This window comes from Cebidichthys violaceus, unplaced genomic scaffold, assembly GCF_023349555.1.
Source record: "Cebidichthys violaceus isolate CVI_PGR_0920_01 unplaced genomic scaffold, fCebVio1.0.p SCAF_28, whole genome shotgun sequence".
Lineage (NCBI taxonomy): Eukaryota > Metazoa > Chordata > Actinopteri > Perciformes > Stichaeidae > Cebidichthys > Cebidichthys violaceus.
Window position 1 is genome coordinate 1323093 of NW_027176461.1, and position 20487 is coordinate 1343579.

At 40.8% G+C, this 20487-nt stretch overlaps 2 protein-coding genes across 2 annotated transcripts; both read right to left on the reverse strand.

Annotated features, from left to right (window-relative positions):
* Positions 1-226: 226 nt before the first annotated feature.
* foxo3a (forkhead box O3A) lies at positions 227-11200 on the reverse strand. Its single transcript, XM_068721585.1, has 2 exons — positions 9805-11200; positions 227-3445 (listed from the first exon to the last, which is right to left on the reverse strand). Exons 1-2 carry the CDS (start codon positions 10357-10359, stop codon positions 2132-2134), a joined length of 1869 nt encoding a protein of 622 aa, XP_068577686.1. The 5' UTR covers positions 10360-11200; the 3' UTR covers positions 227-2131.
* Positions 11201-12113: 913 nt separating this feature from the next.
* Positions 12114-20103, reverse strand: afg1la (AFG1 like ATPase a). Its single transcript, XM_068721587.1, has 13 exons — positions 19974-20103; positions 19585-19790; positions 18624-18675; positions 18431-18532; positions 17106-17236; positions 16890-16989; positions 15977-16035; positions 15811-15893; positions 15665-15735; positions 15437-15537; positions 14141-14281; positions 13955-14065; positions 12114-13098 (listed from the first exon to the last, which is right to left on the reverse strand). Exons 1-13 carry the CDS (start codon positions 20101-20103, stop codon positions 12961-12963), a joined length of 1425 nt encoding a protein of 474 aa, XP_068577688.1. The 3' UTR covers positions 12114-12960.
* Between the last annotated feature and the right edge of the window lie 384 nt (positions 20104-20487).

Consider the following 20487-nt stretch of genomic DNA (forward strand, 5'->3'; position numbering starts at 1 on the left):
ATATTTGATTATGCACCAGTTGTTGAGCAGCACCTACCTCAACAATCATGCATTCAAAAGCCTTGACTTAATCTCAGCGGGTCCATTCCTCTTGGATACAGTGTGTGATTGGCTCTTAGCTCATAATGTGATTACCCAATAGCAAATCACCTCCTTGGTGCCTGCAGAGTCAAATCTGCAGCTATGCAATTCCTCTAGAGACAGAAATAAGGCAGATCAAACCAACTCCAGATTTTCAGTGGTTCTTTAAGCTTTATTTACATGCACCATCTCTGATACAGCCATGATAGGAATTGGAATTACAACTGGCAATGTCAACTTGGTGTCGCTTTTGTTTTTGTAGGAGCGATAGGAATAAAAGGAGTTTGAATATTGGCAGTGAGAGTTACTCAAGGTTAATGTTAAAAAAGAAAAAAAGAAAAAGGAGCTTCAAGTTGGTATAAAATCACCCATATGAAGCTAGAAAAAAAATGATATTTGGAAGCACCCTTGTGCAGAATTTGTGTAAAAGAAAGAAATGGGATTCTATATTTCTGTGACATTTGGATTTTCTCAACTCAAAAGGAGGACACCATTTTAGGCACACATTGCCATTTGTGGTGGACAAAATGTTGAATAAACCATTAAAACAAAAGTGCTGTTACACAGCTCTACCACACCTCGTATGGAAAAAAAAAGCACAAAATATGTACATATGGAAAATAAAATAAATACAAATTCAGTGAAAGTTTCCAGCTGATATAGATGTAAACAAAAAAAGTTCATCCTGCCGTTCCTACAAAACTGTGCTGATGATTATTTTTTTTGCCCTTATAGCACTGGTTCCTAATATCTATACACTGTATATCTTCTTATTTCCACTTAATTAAATGCAGAAATATTTTGGCAATATATAAATAATGTGGTTGTTTCTTTCTCAAATGGCAAAATGGTTCTAAGATACTACACAGCCTCCTCTTATAGAGATGGAAACACTATTTGACCCAGCACCTGCTATAGTGCTGATAACAAAGGGGAGGCTACTGATGCTGCTCCATCTGCAGCCACTCCCTGCTATCTTCTTATTTATAGCACCAAGAACTCCTTCAAAATTAACAAACACCAAAATATCGTAGTCGAGTGCTGTCGAGTCTCCAACGGTGGTTATTTTCAATCCAAATAGTCGTACGTGTTCACTAATGTTAATGGTGTCAACTAGAGCTACATCAACCTACTAAACACGGTCCTTAATTCTGTCCTAAACTCTGTGTACTGAGCAGTGCTTCCAATATTGCAGTAAGTGGAAGAGGAGGGAGGAAAGATGGTGAAAAGGGATCTGCAGCAGAAACACCATATTATCAAGACTTCAGTAATGCACCTCTTCAGAAGGAACAGAATTCACAGTTATGTCACTAAAATCACGGGGTAAAATAAACATTACATACAAAAACCACACAATGTAGATCAGTTCACATCTTGAAAACATATTAACATATATTGATATTTGGTGACTGTGCATCAATGGAGGGGGGGGGGGGGTCATTAACATTTAACCTCTCAAAGAAACATTAAAATAAAAATAAAAAAAGCTAGTCAAGTATCCTCCACTGGAACGTAATAATGTAACATTCTCTGCAGCTTTTTCTGTAAACAGGCTGTCGCTCACAACAGGCTGACAGCTGGTTTGGCAAAAATGTTTCAGGTTTAGGTATGAAAGGGTGTGAGAGATGAGAGAAAGCAGGGTGAAAACATAATTCATCTTCAGTTTCATGTACCACTTTGTGATACTGCATGAGTGATTCCCTGAGACTAACACGAGTTGATGCTTTTCATATAGTTTTAACAAAATGTCCTGTACTTCCAGTCAATACTGTTGTTCACAGCGCCCAGGCATTGATCTTTTTAAAAGATTTTTTTCCCTCCTCCGTGAAGACACCATTGTGTGTCTCGGACACTTATAATACAGTACCAAACTGAATGCCTTACATAAAAAATAATGGGGGAAAAAAATACTACATGAATACACTTTGACATACTTTCTTCCCTCTAGTTGCCTGACGCAGGACAATGAACCCCAATTTACATTTTCCCGACTTCTTCTTTTTTTTTTTTTTTTTTTTTTAAACCCCATGCTCAGCTCTGACTGAGCTCCTCAGCTCGGGACCCAGCTGTGAGGGGAGGTGTTTTTCGAGCTGGAGAAGCTTCCTGAATTTCTGTTGGCGTTCTGGGCGGCGGTGAGGCGAGAGTCGAAGCTGAGGTCCAGGCAGTCTGCGTCCATCAGTTCATTGCGGATGATGGAGTCCATGTCGCACTCAAGACTGCCGTTGAACACATCGAGGTCCAGGTCGGCGGAAAAGCGATCCTGGCCGGACAAACCAGAGGCGAGCTGCATAGAGTCGTTCTTGCTGGGAGACCTCAGGAGCGGCTGCTTGGAGTCGGGGGGGGCGGCGTCTTTGTCAGAGGTTGACAAGCCAGCTTGCCAACCAGGCACTGAGGAGCTTTGGGCCTCACCCGCGCTGGTGTGGTTCACCGACGTGTGGTCTTTGCGGAGCAGCATGGCGTTTCGGCGGGAGTTCTGCAGGGCGATGGCGGTGCTGGCCTGCGACATCAGCGGGTCAGACTGGGTGAGCATGACGTTGCTGGGGCTGTGGGAGTCCAGGTTGAGCAGGTCCTGCAGGGTCTGGTGGTCGCTGAAGTGCGAGATGCAGGAGAAGGTGGTCTGCTTGTTCTCCTGGATGGTCTGCATGGGCGACTGCCGCAGGCTCGTGATGGACGGCGGGCTAAAAAGAGGATTCGGCACGAAGCTGCCAGCGGGGCTAGCCAGACTGCTCCCCGAGCAGCTGAAGGTAAACACTGAGCTCCCCTGCCCGTTGTCGCCGTTCTCTTCCTCTCCAGGAGGAGGCTGCTGGGATGCCGTCAGGCTGATATTGTCTAAAAGGTCGTCCATCAGGTTGTCAGAGAGCCCGTCGTTGAGGTTCATGGTACCTGCCAGGTCAGAGAGCCCTGTGGGCCCTGTGGACGGGGACATGCTGCTGGGGCTGGAGTACAGCATCGGGGAGAGGGGCGAGTCGTCATCGGGCGCCTCGTCCAGCTCCAGGTTGGCCAGGATGGGGGACAGACGGCCGCTGAGTGTGCTGGCGTTGGAATTGGTCCGGGAGCGGAAGTCCGTCCAGGCGTCCAGCTCGTCACTGCTGCGGGAGGTGGGACTCCCCGTCCATTTGGAGAGGCTGGAGGAGCTCTCCGAGCTGCCTTCTTGAGCTGCCTGCAGCGAGGCTTTCTTCTTGGTGGCCCGTCCTCGGGCTCCTTTGATGTACTTGCTGTTATCCATCGATACGGCCCGCCGTCGGGGAGCTTTGCCTCCTTTCCCACCTTCTGGGTTGACCATCCACCAGGAGCTCTTCCCCGTTCCTTCATTCTGGACTTTCACAAAACGACTATGGAGGGACAGATTGTGTCGGATTGAATTCTGCAATAAAACAAATTAAAACAATTAAATGCATGTTTAATGCACCTTCTTCATGTAGAGCTAGTCAGACCTAATGGAAACTAGAGTCAAATTCCATGTGTACCTAAACATACTTGGTCACTAAAACGGATTCTGATATTCAAATTATACATCCAGACGATACAAAACCAAGGTGGAGATGAACGATCAGAGTTTTGTAAACAAGTCAACAGTTTAGCCACGTTATATTAATATTATTTGGAGGTAAAACAGAGAGAGGGGGAACCTGAATAATGATCCCTCGTTCAGGATGTCTTATGCTCACAACTACGGAAAGTACAGTAAGTCATAGTTGAAAGAAGAAGTTGGTCTGTGATTGAGATTGAAAGTCAATTTCATGACTTTGGAAACCACAGCTGTGAAAATCTGATCACAAGGTTTATTTAGTGTTCTGGAGCTTCCCATCGAACCACACAAGCTTCCTCAGCAGATGGATTTAGCACAGTCAGTGGTCATGGCTTTGTGGATGTTTGAGTTTGAATACATTTTGAAGTCAATTTAACTTTCAATCCCATCTTTAAGCCAACATGAACAAGAAGTTCAGAAAATGTAACATCTACAACCTCTATGAAAACTGAGCATCTGCTGAGGAAGATCATGCGACACACTTGAAAGTTCCAGAACAGCTACTGAATGGACCTTGTGGTGTTTAGACTGTAGTCACTTTAGATAATCGCCTTCGTTTCCGCTACCAAATAACTGACTTTTTTTGTGTCAATGTCAACATGTTCCCAGAATTCAACAAATAACTTTGTGAATTCAATTATATTAATAATATAGACAAGATGAAGAAAACTACAAAAATTAGACTAAAGGTGTAATAAACTGAATTATCCTTCAAGAGATAACTGGGCTCTCTGTGGGGCTGTCAGCCTGTAGGTCTATGAAGTTTGTGATAAAAAAAAATTTAAGAAATTATTTGGGGTCCGAAGAAAGAAATTGAGGGGTCGCCAGATGTTTATGAGACACAAAATTAAGTATATTATGTGGGAATTTATTTCAAACTACGTTTTTTTTTTTATTATATGAAAAACTGGATATTTTCAGGCCTCTAAAAATCCTTCAGATGAAACAGTCAGTGAAGGACAAGCCCTCTTTGGTTAAATTGTTCACAAACGACAGCAACCTTTGCCCTGGAGGTAGAAAATTAAGACTTTCAAAATCCAACACTGTCGGCGTCCCACAACGGAAAACTCAAGGTTTTTAATACCAACTATTACAGCCAAGTACTGTGAACAATACTGCAGTGACTTCTACGAAACACTTCTTCTGTGCGCCTCACACTGTGACCCATTTCTGGCTCTAAAAGGTCCACAGGATTTCCCCAGAGATGTTTCCCGACTATGTACAAAGTTAAACAGCTGGAGCCTGCTGACGACCGCACCAAGTCACACTGCAGTAGCAGAAGAAGAAATCTCTGCAGTCCATAGGCCAAGTTCACTGGGAGAGGGTCCAGCATAATTCTCTTAAGCTTGAATTAACTTGAGTAAACCGAGGTCCTATTTAAAACCATCTCTCAGAAGATTAAACTAATCAAACACTAAAGAAGCTCAACGTATACAAACTGCAGCTACACAAGGCTGACCATAACATTTACCATATGGATCCTATAAAAGCAGCTGTGAGGGACGTTTCTCTCCAGCTTTGTGACTACTGAGAGATCACAGAGGAGCGTTGGCTGCCGTTTTCCTCTAAATGCAATCAATGACCCACTGACATCAAAACTTCCAGCAAAGCTCGCTCTCAAGCCAATTATAGGATTAAGTCAACGGGCAAACACTTTCATCACTTACAACATGTGACACAGAAATAAAACTTCAGGTACTACATTGCTCTTTTCTGTCTTATTTCTACCCACCATAAGTTAGCTGGAAAGGGCTGGTGACTTTTGCTGACCACTCAGAATTAACCAAAGATCTCCTAATAAGAATAAGGCAGCATATGTTTCTGTATATTTCTTCCTGTTAACAAAGACCCAAACAAACGGCACGCCGGTCCATTTTTCGGTACTTTCCGACTTCCTGACACAGTGGCACTCAGCCACAAGAATATTTGTTCCTACTGAAAACATATCTTTAAAGAAATTGTTCAACATTTTGGGAAATACTTTTTGTCGATAGTAATACCAGTAGATCGATACCACTCTCTTGTCTCTACGGTAAAAATGAAGCTACAGCCAGCAGCTGGTTAGCTTAGCACAAAGACTAGAAACAGCTATCCTCGCTCTGTCCAGCACTTTCAACGCTCACTAAATGACATGTTGCATCTTGTGTCTTTAATCTGCACCAAAAAAAACAAAGTTAAAATGACACGCGAACAGAACAAAAGGTAGCTGCCCCTCCCCCCCTCCATTTCCAGTTTTTTAACTAGCTAAGCTAAACAAACCGGCTATTGGTAGTTTTCCCACCAAACACTTGTTGGGATTGTTTTCAACCATGAAAGAATACGTGCTGCTGAGTATTTACAGCAGCAGGATGATGCATTTGGGATAAACTCAAAACAAATGTCATACGTTTATAACCTGAAGGCTGGTTTAAATGAAAAGACGATGAATCTTTGATTGTTTGATAATGAGTGCCAGATGAAGAGAGTGCAGGAGTTAATAAAACACTGAGGGAGCAACTCAAGAGTGTGCAGACTTTGTTTTAGATTTCCTTCATGTTTTATTCGCCTACACCTGTGACTAAATAAAATATGGATGTTTTTAGTGATTTTTACTTTTCTCCGAAGGCTGATGAATAAATTACCCTCATGGAAGAATCTTTCTCGTGTGGTTTTCCCTTTTTTAAATTGGCTGAAAATCTGCTTTAATGTCCATAAAACAACAAGATTATATGAACAATTTAGGAAAACCCAAACTGCTGCTGCAAGGAGACTCATTTTAGCCCCATTTGAATGCTGAGGACACACCTCTGACTGACTGATTCCACAAACACCAGTGTTGTTGTGATTAAAGACAACTATAGTGGACAACATACAGTCATAATTTCACTATTCTAAATATTTACTAAGTGTGTAATTTGATGCATAACTGTATGCACAAAGTATTTTTTAAACAAAATGGGTCATTTTACACCATGTGCTTGTGAGGCAGACAAACATTTCCCATTTTCCTGTTGATTATTAACACCAAAATATTTCTCATAATAAATTTAAAACTAAAACTTAAAATCATTCTTTACAGGGAAGAAGAAGAAGAGCATGTGTTTGCATCCTCCATTTGTTTGTCAATGACAGCGGTGTGCCTTGTGTGTCTTTACATGACCACACTATGGTCTTTGTTATGATGATTTCACTTATCTATATGGTTGACGGTCGTCCCTCAGAACATGCACACTTTTAATACCACTTTGCCAATCGTCAAGATTTGGCATTAAAGCAAAATTGCAGTTTATTTCAACCTGGCAAATTTCCTAATGCGACAGGTGAAAAAGTAAACCGGAATTGTTCTTTGGTAAGAAGGGTTGCACTGAGTTTCCGCACCAAGAAGTACGTTTAATTTTCTAATAATATTTTCAGTGTCTCTGTATAGCACTTTGGCCGAGATCTGTTGTTTAAAAAAAAAAAAAAAAGAGAAGTCACCCCACTAATGAAGAAAATCATGTGGTTTGTCGGAGAACATATATAGATTGAAACTATGATAATCCTATTTTCAGTTTGGTATATCACAGATCTCTTTACCAATACAGATTCATAAAAGAGGCCTAAACTCAGGGTGCCAATTAACAGTCAAAACAAATAGCTGATAAATCAATTAGTTTTATGACAGAAAAATATCTTCATAACTGGTTGTTTACAATTTGCTTTTTTTTGTCAACTGAGCCTGAACAGCTTTAGTCTGTAACTTCTCAAGTTGACAGACTTTATCTTTTAGAAATAAGTCATTAGGAACACAGTTGACACCATAAAAGCACCACCTGTCCTGTTCAGTCTCATGAAATCCAATACAACAGCCCTGCAATAAACAAATAAACCTTTGTGACACTTTGATTCTGGTTGAGCTTGTCCAGAGGTCTGTGGTCTTTCATTAGGCCGTAAATTGTAGTGTTGCTGTGTTAGATAGTATTATGTTACAGCCGGTGGATGAAATAGCAGTTACACTTTGCAATACAACACCGTACAGAACAATAAAACAATCTACAACCTCAAAAATATCCGTAGAATTCAATCGACTCTCTGATGCACAATGTTATAAGCGGCACAAAGGCTGTTATATATTACAGGAATGCTGAATGTTGTTATGCTACACAGGGGATGCTATTCTTGTGTCCACCCCTCCTGTATACAGGTAGTTCATGTTTGCTGTGGATACACAAACACAACACTCCTGCAATATTCTGGATGGTAAAATAAAGTCTGTGTGAGATGTAAAAAGCTAAAGCTACCAGGCCTGCCTCTGAACAGAAAGATCCAGTGGATGTTATTGTATCGTTAAAGCTCCAGCGACGTGCTACATTTTCTGAATGCTGCACAGGTAGATACAGTAGGAGCCATGCAGCGTTTAAAAAAGATAAATCACAAAGAGCAACTCCTGCCTGCCCCTCCCCCATGCAGTCACAGCAGCTCTGCAGCACCCTTTGAGCAGAGCCTCGTTCTGAGCGGGGACTGGAGAAATGCCAGTTTAGCCGGAGCCAGATCCAAAGAGAAAACACTGAGCTTCTCTCACACTGCTACACATTGACCTACATAATTTATAGTCAGCTGATTGATTCTTGTGCCCAGGCCACGTGAAAAAAAAAAAAAAAGACAGTGTGGCACACAGCGGGGGTCGAGCCTCCGGCTGCTCGTCTGTGTTTATGTTGTTTGGATTCACAACAGCGAGCAGATTTAACCTCGTGTTGGAGCTGCACACAAAAGGTTGTCATTGCATCTGGCGTGGAGAAGTGTGACAGGTCATGAATTTACGACCTCTCAGTACCAACCCTCAACAAACTGAGGACATTTTTTTTGCACACAGCCTCTCATGCAGATGACCACCCTTTTAGGCTGATTGCTGAATGTCACAGCTACAAAGCATCTCCCAGGAAATGCTGATGTCAGCACTTCTTCTGAAACCCTAACATTAACCCTTTCCTCTGCGAGAACAATTTCTGCCCCTGAACGCATCTGGTGGCAAAACACGAATAGAACACAAACAGCTTTCAAAAATGGTCTTAAGATTTTGTTTCTGCACAAAATAACCAAGAGTCCACTAAATTTAATACCACCAATGGTTCCAATGATATGTTTTTTTTGTTTGTACAGCTGATAAACTTAGGATTCTTCTCACTGTCACGTCCCACACTGCTTCTTTGTTTTTGTAAAACGGTGTGCATTACTGAGAGTTTAAATAAAAGATTATGGTAAAAAGGCAAACAGTTAAACATCGACCACCTCCAACACTTAATTTAAGCAGATGCACACATGATATAGAGCCCTGGAAGTCATGTATTCACTCAAACGCTTCCTGTGATGCATGTTTCTTTCCCCCAAATGAATTTGCTGATTACCAGAGTCAAATGTAACAAGCATCCAAAACATGAATGAAAACTGCCCTCCACTAATCTTGCGTATTAACTAACCAGCTGATGCGGTGCAGATTAATCAGTTATTAGCATCATTGCATGGCTTATATTTTATTGTTCCCATCAACATGTCACATCATCCTGTTGAGCTTTAAAGCACAATCTTGACCGTTATTGTGATGTATCCACTAAGAAACTGACAGGAAATCGGCCTGCATCCCACATCCTACAGTTGTGCAGGATTACAAACCTATTTCCAGAGTTTTGCAACCCCCCCCCAACCCCATCTAAATCCTGCAAAGCTCAAAGCTTTCATCAGACTTGATTCCATGACAGATGAATTGGTTTTCCAGGCCGAACTAATCCTTGAAATCAAACAGAAGCTGGGCCCCGCTGGAGCTTGTAAGAAGCCCCTGTGCTGCAGCCTGTCTGAAAGTGAAATCAACTTTGCATTGCCTGTTTTGAGTCTCGACTTTCATACCCACTGCCCTTATTAGTGGGCGCTCCGATTTGGTTTTAGGCGCAGAACTAATAGCGTGTGTCGTTTGATGCACACACTATTACAACTGTACCTTTACATTTTGACTGCAACTCGGGTCACTTTACACCATGTGCTTGTCAGGCAGTCACACATTCCCCTGCTGCTTATTTATATGCCTTATAATAAACCTAAAATCATCCTTGGTGTCTGCACATAACCTGTTTGCAGCCTCCTCCTCCCTCTCTACATTAACCATGGCTGTGTGCTCTGTGTGTCTTTACATGACCACAGAGTGGTCTTTGTTATGATGTCAGCACCAGCATGCCACTGCTCACCTTCCAGCCAGCAGAGCTATTGCTGTCGCCTTTGTCCTTGAAATATGGCACAGACCTCACCATCCAGTCATAGATTTGGGACAAGGTCAGCCTTTTCTCTGGGGAGCTCTCGATGGCTTGCGTAATGAGGTCTGCATAGGAGTAGTTGCCCCAGGCGTTCCTGCGGGCGGAGGACTTCCTCAGCTGCTGGGAGGCAGAGCCGCCCAGAGCCGCGGCGGGGGTCTGCGCCGAGGAAGGCGAACCATCGGCGGCCTCCTCCTTGCAGGGGCCGCGCTGGTCCTCCACAGGGTGGGAGACGGAGCAGCTGGGAGACAAGCGAGACTTAACACCACCGCCGGCTTTCTGAGCATCGCCGTTCTCCGCGCCGCCACCCTCGTGCTCATCATCCTCTTCTTCGGGGATTACGTCAGTGTCATTTGTTCCGGGCTTGTCCGCGCCAGACTCCGGACGGGGCAGGGGCCAAGTGCAGGACCGTGGCCGCTTCTGGGGCTCGAAATCCGGATCGATCTCAACGTTGGAGGGGGACTCGTCGCCGTGGCGCGGCGCCTCAGCCATGTTAATCGCAATATCTCGGTCGCTGCACAAAGGGTTATAAAATCACTAGGGTCACATTCCATCAATGTTGCGTGCAGGCTTCAGAGACCGTTTATTTACTTATGCACGGTATGCAAATGTCCAGCCCGCAGCCCAGTCCCAGCACGTGTCTGTCTATCTGTCCTCCCGCAAGGCGTCTATCCGCAGCACACAGGAGCTGATCGGGCTGACCAGCGTTAACAGAACATTGCCTTTTCTCGCACACAGCCCACACCCTGGCCAGCATGCATTGCAATTTCGCGAAATGCGAGGTTAAAGATGGGAAGAGTCGGCGGAGAGTCTTGCTTCACACGCGCCCGCGTCCTGCGCCGCGATACCGCAAACGTGCATGCCAGAGAAAATGGAAAATGACTTAGCCTAATGCCACCACACCAGCGTTATCAGTCTGCACACAGCTGCCATCTTGACCGTTTCCCTTCGCAAGTTCTTTATCATCCGCGCAGAGAGCTGCCAGTCCGCCTGTTCAGTGCGCTGCTGTCCAGAGACCATCAAGGCGGTGATTGCTTCCTCGAGGCCCTGCAGCTTTCTTTAAAAAAAAAAAAAGAAAGAAAGAAAAAAGGGAGGGGGCAGTGGGGGCTACTGGAGAAATGTGTCGTGGCTCAAATCCGCCCTAACTACAAAAACATAACGATGCATCGTCGCTGTACATCTGTGGCATGTTGAACAGACCTGCACGGTGTCCTCCGTGTGGCCAGCAGCCTGCAAACGTTCATTCAATCTGCTGCAGCTGCTGCACACGAGTCCGAGAGAAGGAAAACCTCACGAGCCTCCCCCCTCCTCCTCCTGGACGCCACTGGAGTTAAAGTGACAGTATGGAGATGTCCGCAGGCCAGTGACATCACTCACGCGCGTGTGTGTCAGTGCGCGCATGTTTATATGACCAGAGGATTTTTTTAAGACGACCGTAAAGCTGAAGTAGTCTCCTGTTATTTGACTTAAATAATGAATGAAGTAGAAGAAAACCTGCGCTCCAAAGTCTGGAATATTATTGCTGTTGCTGTAAAGTTGCAACCGAGACCATAACCAGTATGTTTAAAAAATACTGATGACAGTCAGTTTATATAATAGAAGTTCTAAACATGTTTAAAATATTTTTTAATAATGTCTTTATTAATTATATATTTTTAATCAAATTTATCTCACAGCTCGTTTCAAAAGGACTCCCCACATTACTAGGATTAAAACTAAAATTCTGCACCATATATGTATATTCATCTGTTAAATCTTTAAAATAATCTAAACATAAAGAATTTTTTCTTTAAAATGATCTACCTTTATTTATTATTTTTTTAATGTGGGATGTATGCTGTATACCAGGCTACTAAACCCACAAATTCCCCCAAAATACAATACCTACTGCCCTCGTTGCAACATAAATAATACGGTAGTGTAACTTTTAAAATATGAATAACAAATTCAAATGTCATAAGTTTGTCATAACTGGCAATTGTTGTGAACTGCAAATTCTATTTATTATCAGATTTTTTGTTAATAGTATTTGAGCTAAATTAATAAAATTAACTTGACCAAAGAGTACTTTGAGTAGCAGTTAATCTCACGGATACAGTGGAGTGTTTTGTTGTTGCAAGTTAGAATAAAAACATTACTTGAATTAATATAATTCACAGTTGAAGGCAGTTATATCCTCCAACACAAACAGCTTTAAAAAGTCGTAAGATTTGCAGATTCCACTAAATGAAATACTACCAACTGTCTGTCGGTTTCAATAACACTTTGTTTAATCAGCGGATAAACTTTGAAGATTTTTCTCACTTTCACGTCCCACACTGCTTCTTTGTTTCTGTAAGACGAGTGTATTAATGACTAAATAAAACTAATTCATGAAAAAAGGCAAACAGTTAAACATCAACCAACTCCAACACTTAAACCGTTGTTTGCTTCATTTATGAAGATGGATACATAACATTGAGCCCTGGAAGTCATGTATGCACTAAAACGCTTCCTGTGACACATGTTCTGTTTCCTTTTTATCCACCAAATGAAAATGTCAAATGTTATTATTCAGAGCATCATGTGAAATGTTCTGAGACAAACATTTCACGAGCACCGTCCACATAAACCATCAGAAATAAACACAGCTTTTAATCTCTGAATCAATCTGCTGCCTCTGTATTCAGGCTTGCATAATAATCATAAACAACTCATTGAGATGCTTTATATTTTCAAAAGAGACTGGATTAAAATGTCCCTTAAATCTTCATAAAGGTCCTTTGGGAATCCATTTCCTAAAGCTGTCCAGCTCTTTCCCACAGATTTATAAAAGTAAATACAATTGGACCACTGTATAATACGGAGTTAAAAGCAATATGACACCCTAAAGTTTATATTAAAACTGATCCGGAAAGTGCAATGTCGCAATAAAAGTCATAAAAAGGCCTTAAGATTTCAATAAATATTCCCTGTACAACATTTGCACACATACTGTTGAGCAGTCCCGCTGGGTTTGTGCTGGAGAAGATGAGTAGGAGTAGTGTTCACTGTTTTTGGCAGAGAGCAGCACAGTTTATGGAGGTTGTGTAACACGGTCCACTTTTCAAAATGTTACACCTGTGATTTAGCGCTTCGGTCTCCTTCCAACCAATATTCTTCTGTCTGCATCTCTGTGAGGCGAGACACGGTCCTCTGGAAGGCAAACATCTCCTCCTCTCCACTGAAGATGGACAGACTGCTGGCTTCATCCTGTTAAACAACACCATGAACAATTCAATAGTTCAGTGGAACTCCACATGCCGACTTCTTATGGTAATGTGCACTTCCTCAAATCAATCAAATGGCTTCTCTATTAGCTAACACGGGACAGAAAAATCACTTTGAATGCAGTCGTTACACAAATATTCATTCTTTATCTTTACATTTAAAATCTTCCCTTGATACGTTTTATTTGTTTGGATGCGTTTCATGTTTTTTCAGACAGTCAATTTTGGATTCTGATCCAGAAGAAACATTTCAGTTTTTTGGGACATGTTATGCCTTTATTAGATTGTTAGCAGAAACACAACAGGAAATGAGGGAGAGAGACTATTTTTTACAGCTGAAATGAAACATTTGAGAACTAAAGAAACGTATATAAGCTAGAAAATTGGTGATTAACCCAAAAACTTAACTGATTTCAATGAAATTTGGTGTAAAGGAAAATCTGTTGATTCATGGTTAACGTAACATTGACAGATGACATTTTGGAACATTTCTCTTTTTTTTAAAGGAACTAATACATTCTCTTTAAATAATCTGACCCATGTAGTCTACTATTGTTCATCACTACATAACTCAAAATTAGTATAAAAATGACTGAGATACTGATTTCCATTATTAAAGTAGTACATTTAGAGGAGGGCTTACTTGATTTAAGACAGAATAAAGGCTAAAGTAGAGCGTAAGACGTTTTTTCAGTGACTGACTAACTTCAGTTGTGTGTTTTAAGCTCCGTTCACTGACGGCCGCCAGCCTCAGCCAGCTTAATCATCTACTTTACGACAGAGTCCACACCCAACATGAAAAACGGGTTTAGTTGTGAAAACAGAGTCTGCGCTCTCACCCTTTTCAGCCCCAGATCGTCCATCAGAATGTGGCTCTCGTCATGACCGTGCTCACCATGGTGTACAAAAATATCATCCAGTGGATGATCGGCAAGAATCACCACCCGCACCTGAAACGAGATACACTTATCATAAAACAAATAGCTATGGTCTGGTGTTTCAGTGAAGGTAAATAAGCGGTTTACCTTGTGGTCGTAGAGGGCATCCACGAGCGTTATGAGCCGCCTGGCTTGAGTTTTCTTGTTCAGCGTCAGCAGAGGAATGTGTCGGATAAAGACGGTGTCGAACAGCCTGGAGATCTCCAGGTAGTCACTGGCCCCTAAAGGCTGAAACATTTACATTCAAACTGTAGACGTCGCAATGATATTAATCCTGAAAAAAAAAAAAAGCAGGCTACAGTGGTTTAAGTTGCTGAATGATTTTTGTATTTCCTATGTTTTTATAAAGCCACACTTTGTCTGAAAACCTGTAGCTTCATGTCTTTGTGTTTATTTGTCCATTTCTTTGGATTGCTTCAGCAGCCAAAGAGCCACTTTCAATGAGTCAGTCATTTAAAAACAGGAACTGTCCAAACCTGTTTAAAATTCAGGTTTCAAAAGACACCAAATAGGCTGAAATACAAGGAAAGGTGTATGAAGTCATGAACCATAAATCTAGATTTTTCTATTTTATGCAACAGTGCTGCAGTTAAATTGTTTCTGTTATTAAATCTCATACTATGCTATCATGATATATCTTCAGTGTGCAGTATGTGACACTACCATATTGTGTGGGTTTTTGACTCTGAAGCGTACAGAGTCAAAAATCTTTTAAGGCAACATCAGATTTTATAACGACTCCCTAAAGGCATAAAGATGGATTACACAGAATGTAGTAGCAATCCAGTTCTGATGCAAAAAACGGACATTTGTACGTTTTCACCATCGATCTCAAATTCCGGGCAAAACCTAAATAGTTTGTCTATTATGAACGCTGCTTTGATTCTCATGTTCTCATGCCTTTTGTTCTTTTTGAAGAAGAAGAAGAAGAAGAAGAAGAAGAAGAAGAAGATGGGGATTTCCATGCATTTGACTGATAGTGATAGTGCAGAGAGACAGGAAATGTGGGGGAAGAGAGTAGAGGAATGACATGCAGCCAGCAGGGAATCCAAACAGACATTCACTGCTCAAGGCATTTGCTCCTCTGTGGTATGCCTCCTAACCACTCAGCTATCAGGTCACCCAGCATGCATCTCAATATTAATAATGGACATTCAAAACAGACAATTAAGTGCAATTGTTCACTAATGTGAGCAAACACTTGATTGGTCTGATAGAAAAATGCAAAACCAAGAAACAAATTGTGATAAACAAACATCATTTTAGTGTTTAGCCACTGAAAGACTTCAAAAGAAGTCAAGACTGATGCACATGTATGCCACAAATTGTGTCATCGTATCCATCGCATAATGTGTATATTAAAAAAACGTCGGAGAGACTTACTCTATCACACAGCTCCTCAAACGTGCAGTCTGCAATGGTCCCACATGCTTTGTTCAGACGGACTTTCCTGTTGTTAACATTCAGAACTCTTGGTCGTGTTACTGTGGAGAGAAACACAGTACGTGAGTACATCATGTGATCATAGAGAGTGTACTTTCTGTGGTAATGCAAATACAGTGATAACCACATTACATTTCAGCTGTAGACTTGAGTCATACGTCCACTTACTGTCATTTTGCTTAAAAGCCAGCTCATCAAACGTCTTGTCTAGCGTTGCTTCTACATCAGGCTCACTGGAGCTGCACAAAACATGGATACAACAGATCAAACTACAGCTCGCAATGACTGACTGTTTTACTTGATGGATTTCTCACAGGAAGTAGAGTTTTCCAGCAGATGGTTTGTTCCTTCTGCGGTAATCTATCCCAGAATCCAGACGGAGAGTTTGGCAATAATTCTGCATGTGAGAGACAAACAATTAACAACAGGGGCATTTATAACAAAAAGAAAAAAAAATGTGATTTATGTCTGCTTTCTTACCTGCAACACAGCAATAAACGGCACAAAGTTGACTCTCTGCAGCCCGTTTTTATACAAGTCTGAGAGGAAAGAGTGGGACTTCAAAAAAAGACAAGCCTACCAAATTTTGTAGTTGTCTCATTAAAAAGAAAATATTGTCAACAATCTTGAATACTTAAAAGGGACTGTTTAATTTATTAAGTTATTAAAACATATGCATTGATAATGGTGTGTAGGAGTGCACACTGTACTGTATGTTAGATTTTAAATCATAAGGAGTTAACTGTATCCAGTCAAAGTTGTGTTAACACGCTAACAACATCCAAAGGAGTCTGCATGCACATTAAGTCAGTCTGAGGTAACAAGGACACAAGTGGTGTACTGACATACTGACTTACAACACAATTTCCCTGCTAAATTTGCACAAATTTTGTGCAAATTCCAGTGTTTTTTTTAAACACTGGAAAATTCGCTAAAATAGACGATGAACTCCTTTCACATCGACAGCAGACGAGTCTGCTCTTCTGGGTTTTTTTCCTAGTGTTTTATTTTCAACGTCATAAATGCGCCAGAATACAGGATTAGTAAACGGTGACATTTTTTTACGATGTTTACTTTCTTTTTTCTTACATATGTAACTTATTCAGTCTCTTTTCCAAAATCTCAAACCAGAGTTGGTGGTACAATGGACAGACTAACAAAAGACTGATTTTATGAGTTACAGTTAGCTGCTGGAGTCGATAAATACTTTTAATTTGTTCCAAGAAGGAAGGCTAAATATAACCTTCCCCACTGAAGACAAAAGCCAGATGTTAGTGGGTGTAAGTGAGCTTTTTTTTGTCCAGTGGGAAACGGGCTAAAGTCAAGGAGCAAAAACAGTTTGTGAAGGTATTTGGCCGGACAGACAACATATTCAGGATCTGTTGTTACTTACCTGCAGGGGGACGATTAGAAGTGGCCACAACAACAACACCATTCAGAAACAGATTCTCAAAGAGCTGCTTGAGAATCATGGCATCAGCGATATCAGTCACCTGCAATGTGAGTTACAAATAAATTCACTTTGGGTAAAGCAATGGAAATACACTGTTGAGGTAAACAAAAAAATACTGTCGGACTCCTTTAAATGTCTCTGTCCTGTAGAAATTACCTGAAACTCATCAAAGCACAGGAGACAAGCTTCCTCACTGATCTCCTCTGCAACTGGAGCAATGGGGTCATAGGATTTGGCCATTTTACCTGCTTTCCTCTTTGGCATGCTCTGTTTCAGTCGATGGATCCCTAAAAAAAAAAAGAAAAGAAAAGAGAGCAAAAATGAGTCTTGACTCATCCGGGTAAGCACAAGTACAAATGAATACACATGAACTGACAGGAACTACTGAGCTAAAGCTGACAGGAACTGGAAAATGCAAACCACCACTTTAAAAAAAATGTAACATCTGTACTTTTTAGTTTGGAGAGCAACTGAAGTTGTTAAAGTAGTGGAATGAATTTATATATCTTTAATACAATAGCAATATAGAGTGAGAGTTAGTTGCAATGTATTTTTAAAGTTACATTTTACTTTATAAAAGAATAACACTCGAGACCTTTACTGGAATATAATTATATATGGAACAACATGTAAGCAGTGCTATAAAAGTAACAAAACCAAATGTGGTGACAAAAACAGGAAATATAAGCAAAGTTCAGCAACCACAGCGCTGACTTGCTCTGCAGACTTTGAATGTAGCGAGTTGAGAAGAATTCATCTCACACCAGTCAAGAAATCTGAAACACGTTTAGATCCTCTGAGGATAAAATGCTGACAGTGCAAAGCACAGCGTGGAGGCTTGATGTTCTTACTGGTAACACAGGTTAAATATAAAGTTCACCTAAAGCTGATGGTAAAATACACCAAAATCACTTTCAACTTTTTGCATCAAACACAAACATTTTAACAAGGAAGCACAGCGTCACAGCTGCAAATCAACCTGCACAGACCTGCCGATTCAGTCGGTTGTCTGTAACCGCTGACAGGTGATTTAATTAATAAATTCATGATTAATGAATACAAGCAGTCCAAAGGACAGCGTCACCCTTTGGTGGCAGCCATTTATGGGGCAGGATGTCAGCTGGATTCAAATAAACTTTTATTTATGCTAAAAGTCATGTTTGTTTGAAAAGCTGCTCAATGATGACAGGAAGAAAGAAATGCAACATGGTGTGTGGGTTGATATTTTCTCTCCTCATAAGAACAAAAGCCATCAACACTGAACGATTAAATAGATACAAGACATATGTTTATGGAAATCTGGTTCACTGACAGCATGGAAAAAAGGTACATCCTAGCAGACACCTCATCCATCTTGAACCTTTTCATTCACAAGTTTGTTTGTGGCTTCACTCAAAAGCTTGAAGAAGAATTTGCCCCCTTGTGGCTGTTAGTTGCGAATAAAGTCAACTATTACAAAGATGAATATTATGAGTACTCACGTTTATGCACGTCCAACATGAAGCCGTGGAAATGAACCCTCTTTTTCTTTTCAGTCTCCACATATGAATAGAACATGTCCATCACCATAGTTTTTCCTGTGCCTGAAACAAAAAAGAGAGCATGGGACTTAAGGGGAAAAAACTTTTTAAACACATTTTATATCATTGTAACTTTGGGGCCAATCTCTCTTACCAACATCACCGTAGATATAGTAACCTTTTGGAGCCTTTGGTTTTGGGAAAAACTGAAAGAAAACAACAACAAGCAGGTTCTGGTGTTACAAAGAGAAACCCAAATAAATAAACAGAATAGCAAGAATAGCAAACACCACCTAATTATCTTAAATAATCAAGCAAATTAAAGAAACATGCAGGATTCATATCTAAGTGAGTGAGTTTAGTAAACCAACAAGTTTAAAGTTCCTAATTTGTCATATTATAGGAATTAAATATAATAAAATACAATAACATGTAAAATATAGTACAGTGATAGACTGGTACTGTTTCTGTAATGTAGAAGGTTGAGCAGTTCTGTAATAAATGTATATGTCTAATGACAACCGCATATGGACAGGTAAGAACAAGGTGTTACGCACGCACGCATAATTGACAGCAGACAGACAGACAGACACACAGATAGACAGACAGATAGCAGTGTGACTGGTGCACACTAGTGAAAGAATTAATAAACTTTAATGTAGACAGGTTGTGCAGTAATGTAGTAAATGCATTTGACTAATGAGAAACGCTTATAGACAGGTAAGAACAGGATGTAGAGAGGTTATGTATATAAACATAAATACTACTGTGAAGGTTTAGATAAGCTTATCCACAGGTAGTAAAATAAAGATTAAGATGTATAATGTTAAGATAAAAAGTAGTATTAAGGTAAAAGAAAACAAGAGATACTGAGGTTGAACTTTCAAAGACCCCTTTTCCACATTCAGAGGCAATAGATACAGATAAATAAAAGGTAAGTAAAGGAAAAACAACGTTATGTGTGTTTGTTTAGCTTCAGTGCTCCTTGGCATAGATAGATGTGAATGTCATAACTCTAACTAAATCATTTTGCCAACCAAGGTACAGCAAGTTAATTAGTAAGAGAATGAAAACATCAGTAATCATTGGGGTGTTTCTCTCCCCCTTTCCTCTACCTTGGAGAAGAAAGACATCTGTGTGTTGCTGTATCCTCGGAGTGTTTTGTGGAGCTGGTCCAGGGTCTGCAGAACCTCTTTCTGGTGCTCATCCTCCCGCAGTGACCCGTCTCTGATCAGCCCGTTGTAGTGGTCCAGGGGGCCACGGAACCCGGAGGGTCTCGCACCGCTCTCCTCCGCTGTCTGTTGAGCCTCCACCGAGTAACCTTTATTAAAATCATAACAACAACCATTAGCTAGCTAGCTAGATAGCTACCAGGTTAACGTTAAGAGAATGTATCATAGAAAATGTTTATTAAAAGTACACTAGAACTAGGTCGAAACTCGACCACCGGTTAACTCTTCCAACTCGATCACTATCAACACAACTCACCAAAAACTCGTCTCACCTCGTCTGCAGACGTCTGTCAAAGATTTTAGCAGCTGTCTGGAGGAATATTGTTTTGTCAAAACACAACTAAAGCCCAGCAAAGCTGAGGGTGACATCTTTACAGACAGCGGTAAGTAACACACCGCCATCTTGGATTCAAATTTCTTTAACGTAACTTTATTAACAAACACGTAACAAACAGAAGCGTGTATCCCGTCGGCCAGCAGGGGGCGACATTTCATTCAGTCCAAAGACTAAGATGCTAGATTTTCTGAGGATATTTATGATATTAACACATAGACTGTATATGTATTAATTATTATCTATTGTATCATCAAGCAAATATGTAAACTATTTTCTGGTTCCAGTTTGTGAGGATTTGCTGCTTTATTTTGAAAAACTGAATAACTTTTGCATAGACATTTGAAAACTGAGCTTTGGGAATTGTTACAGGCATATTTTTTTTTTATTATTTCTTTATAATAATCTATAAAAATAATCATTAGTTGCTGTTGCTTAATTCCAAACACAAC